General features: G+C 46.2%; 2 protein-coding genes across 2 annotated transcripts in view; one reads left to right on the plus strand and one right to left on the minus strand.

The window, feature by feature from the left end:
* The window catches only part of T265_00094 (hypothetical protein), a gene marked incomplete at both ends in the record, with an annotated part of 9,282 nt that extends 9,125 nt beyond the window's left edge, over positions 1–157 (minus strand). Inside the window, one exon of the mRNA XM_009163751.1 lies at positions 32–157. Coding sequence (XP_009162015.1) covers positions 32–157 — 126 coding nt within the window. The remainder of the gene's footprint in view (positions 1–31) is intronic.
* The window catches only part of T265_00093 (hypothetical protein), a gene marked incomplete at both ends in the record, with an annotated part of 10,278 nt that extends 9,971 nt beyond the window's left edge, over positions 1–307 (plus strand). The window contains one exon of the mRNA XM_009163750.1: positions 173–307. Within this exon, the coding sequence (XP_009162014.1) occupies positions 173–307 (135 nt within the window). The remainder of the gene's footprint in view (positions 1–172) is intronic.
* Positions 308–2,984: the final 2,677 nt, after the last annotated feature.

The raw sequence follows: 2,984 nt of genomic DNA on the forward strand, positions 1-2,984 counted from the left end.
ATATATATATATATATAATTATATTAAAAACCCTAGAGTGAAAAGAGAAAAGGGTGGACGAAGGAGGGTACCTAGCACTGAGGTGCCTACACCTCCAACCGCTCAAGCAAACTGGAAACTGACAGCACGAACGCCACTGACATCGATTACCCGCCATTTGCTACGTCTCTAGCCAAGCACAGACGGGGTCACGGGGACCCCATCCTGGAAGGTATACAACACCAACAACACCCAAAATCTTCGTGATCTCTTTCAAGCCTTTCTGCCAAGTCATGTGCTGCCCACCTCGCGGTTTGCGCCATGCTGAAGGAGGCACGGAGAACAACACTCGTCTCCGTAGATGGCGGCTCGTAAAATGCCATCTTTTGGACGCCTGTATTCGCTGTTATTCGATGACTTGCGATGAACATGCGTTCGTTTGGTTCCCTGTGCTTTCTGGCGCAGACCCCTGCATTCGTGTTAAGCCCCTTGAACTTTTTAGACACTTTTGACCAGACCATCTGTTAGAAATAGTCCCCCACAGCGAGTGGACAGTGTAAAAATACGAAGGAAGTGCATGTGCCACTACATATTAACGGGCTTAAAGCGATTGGCTCCTCAAAATAGCATATACTGTTCATAATGCGATATCATCCATCCCTAAAGAAGCCAACAATTTTCCACGTGGGTATTTAGGGACGGCCCAATTCCGAAAACAATCAGACAATAAAATAAACAATTGTCGCCCTCTTCTTGTTCTGCAACTAAATAGAGAATTCAAATGCTCCAAGATGTTTATTATTTCTGTATGCTAATGTCTGTGAAGCCCACCAAAGTCCCTTGTCTGTTGCTCTTATACTTCATCAACGTCGTTTTTTGGCCCAACCGTCGTCCTCCCATTAACCAGTACACAGCTGCGAGATCCAGACGTTCTAAGATGCGTTGCTTTTCATGGACCTACTAATATGAGAAAATACTGAAAACATAAGAACCACGGAGCGCCCATCACAAGCATTCTAAGGTGCCTGAATCTACATGCGCCCAGTCAATCTGAAGAAAAACCGAAAACACGAACACCACTGGCCCTGATCAGCCACCATGCTTGCAATGTCTCCAGCCAAGCGCACGAGAGGTCACAGGGACTCCATCCTTGACCAACTGCACCAACAACAGCAAAACTCTTCCTGATCTTTTTCACACCCTTCTGCTAAGTCACATGATGTCCACCTGGCAGTTTGCGCTATTCTGAAGGGGGCACCGAGAATAGCAGGTGTCTTGGTAGACAGTGTTTCAACATGCAGAGCACACGGCTAAGCCCCTGCAGTTGATGTTTTCAGCGATTGAAATACCTGCGACATAACCAAACACCCGCTTTCCAATTATCTCGTTACGAATCCCTCGACACTATTCGATGACAGCAACGCTTTAGAGGCATCGGTGCAGTTCGATGGCTATTTATTAGGAGTAGGCTTTTTCCACTGTTCAACGTTAACTTCGTGATTTCGTTCGGCGCTAGCCTTACGGAGATGAACAAAACGCAAACAATATTTTTTCCGGGTGGCCGTCGTAGAAAACACCGCGGGAACAGACGTGTCCTTTTGGTAGCTCCCTAACCAGAAGAACATCCGAAAGGAGAATGGCATATCGAATTCCGTAAACCGAGTATCTTGAAGCAAACATGTATTATGAATATTGTTTGCAGTAGGCCGGGTCAACATTCATGTTGACCACATGTTCATAAACGTATCCAGACGGCATTCTGAGGGTGTTAGGGCAAAATATATAGGCAAATAAGCTAAGGTGACTTCGCTGCGGGTGCTTACAACACCGTGACCACAGACGGATAAACAAATCCGCAATGAGGACAATGATTGTGCAAGTGATTCACAATCTGGTTCCCCAAGATAGATTCGTAGCGGAATTTGAACGCTTATCACCTTTGTTACGATGCAGTAAGTGATAAACTCATTTACATTCGCGATTATGCGATTGTGCTAAAGCTAAATCAATCGGTTCAGGCATACTAGAATGGTAAGATCCACCTTATTGCGGCCACCACATTTTCTACCCCGTACAATAAACCCCAGGTCTGTTGCTGCTGAAAAATATGGAAATGGACTGAAATAAAGTCTGTTGGGTTTTAGTTAGGGAAGAATAAGCATATACAGAGGGGGTGCCATTGCGCAAATAAGTCGCAGACGATTGGAAGGTCGAAAAATTGAAAGGTAATGTAGAATACTTCGACGTATTCAGGAAAGCCCACTTGAGTGACGCGCAAAATCACGAGCCAGAAATTTTGGATCCTTGAGATTCATCAAAAGATGCGATTTGAGGGAGCGTTACGTCTCGCAAATGGGGCCAGCGACGAAGGAGATGAGACGGTACGGTCGGTCTCATCAGGGGCAGCTGGTCCGTTGAATACACGGTTTCTACATGCGTCCGGTATTCATCGTTCAGGATCTCGATGGTCAAACTAAAGGCTGTTGTACTCTTCTTCGAAGTTCCGTTGATCAAATCAAACTCCAGTTCTGTTGGGGTACCCTTCAATCCAATCTGGTCAGCGACTTCGAGCGACACCAAAGTAGAGTCTGATCCACTGTCTAAGAGCGCATAACACCGTACAGCGCCATTGGGGCCGATGAGGCGCACTGGAAGAACCCCTAGGAATGCTGACGGAACTTTCACTGAATTCGAGTTTACATTAGCAGTGTGCGAAGTGGGTAGCTTTACGTAGCTGTCCAAGTGCAGTAACCGATGATGGCGTTTGCCACATCCTGCCACGTCGCAATGATTAGGGGTTCGGCATTTGTCTGCTCGGTGGTTGGGTTTCAGACAATTAAAACACAGCTTATGTTCCCTCAAGGCCTTAATTTTCTGTTCTGGTGACTTGGCCCGAAATGCAGCACATTCGCATAAGGGGCAACACTGATGTTGATGTCTTTGATGATGATGATGAAGAGGTGATGTGCCATACATACGGGACAACTCAGAGCCTTAGATGCAAC

The sequence above is a fragment of the Opisthorchis viverrini genome (genome assembly GCF_000715545.1).
Source record: "Opisthorchis viverrini unplaced genomic scaffold opera_v5_1, whole genome shotgun sequence".
Taxonomy (NCBI): Eukaryota; Metazoa; Platyhelminthes; class Trematoda; order Opisthorchiida; family Opisthorchiidae; genus Opisthorchis; species Opisthorchis viverrini.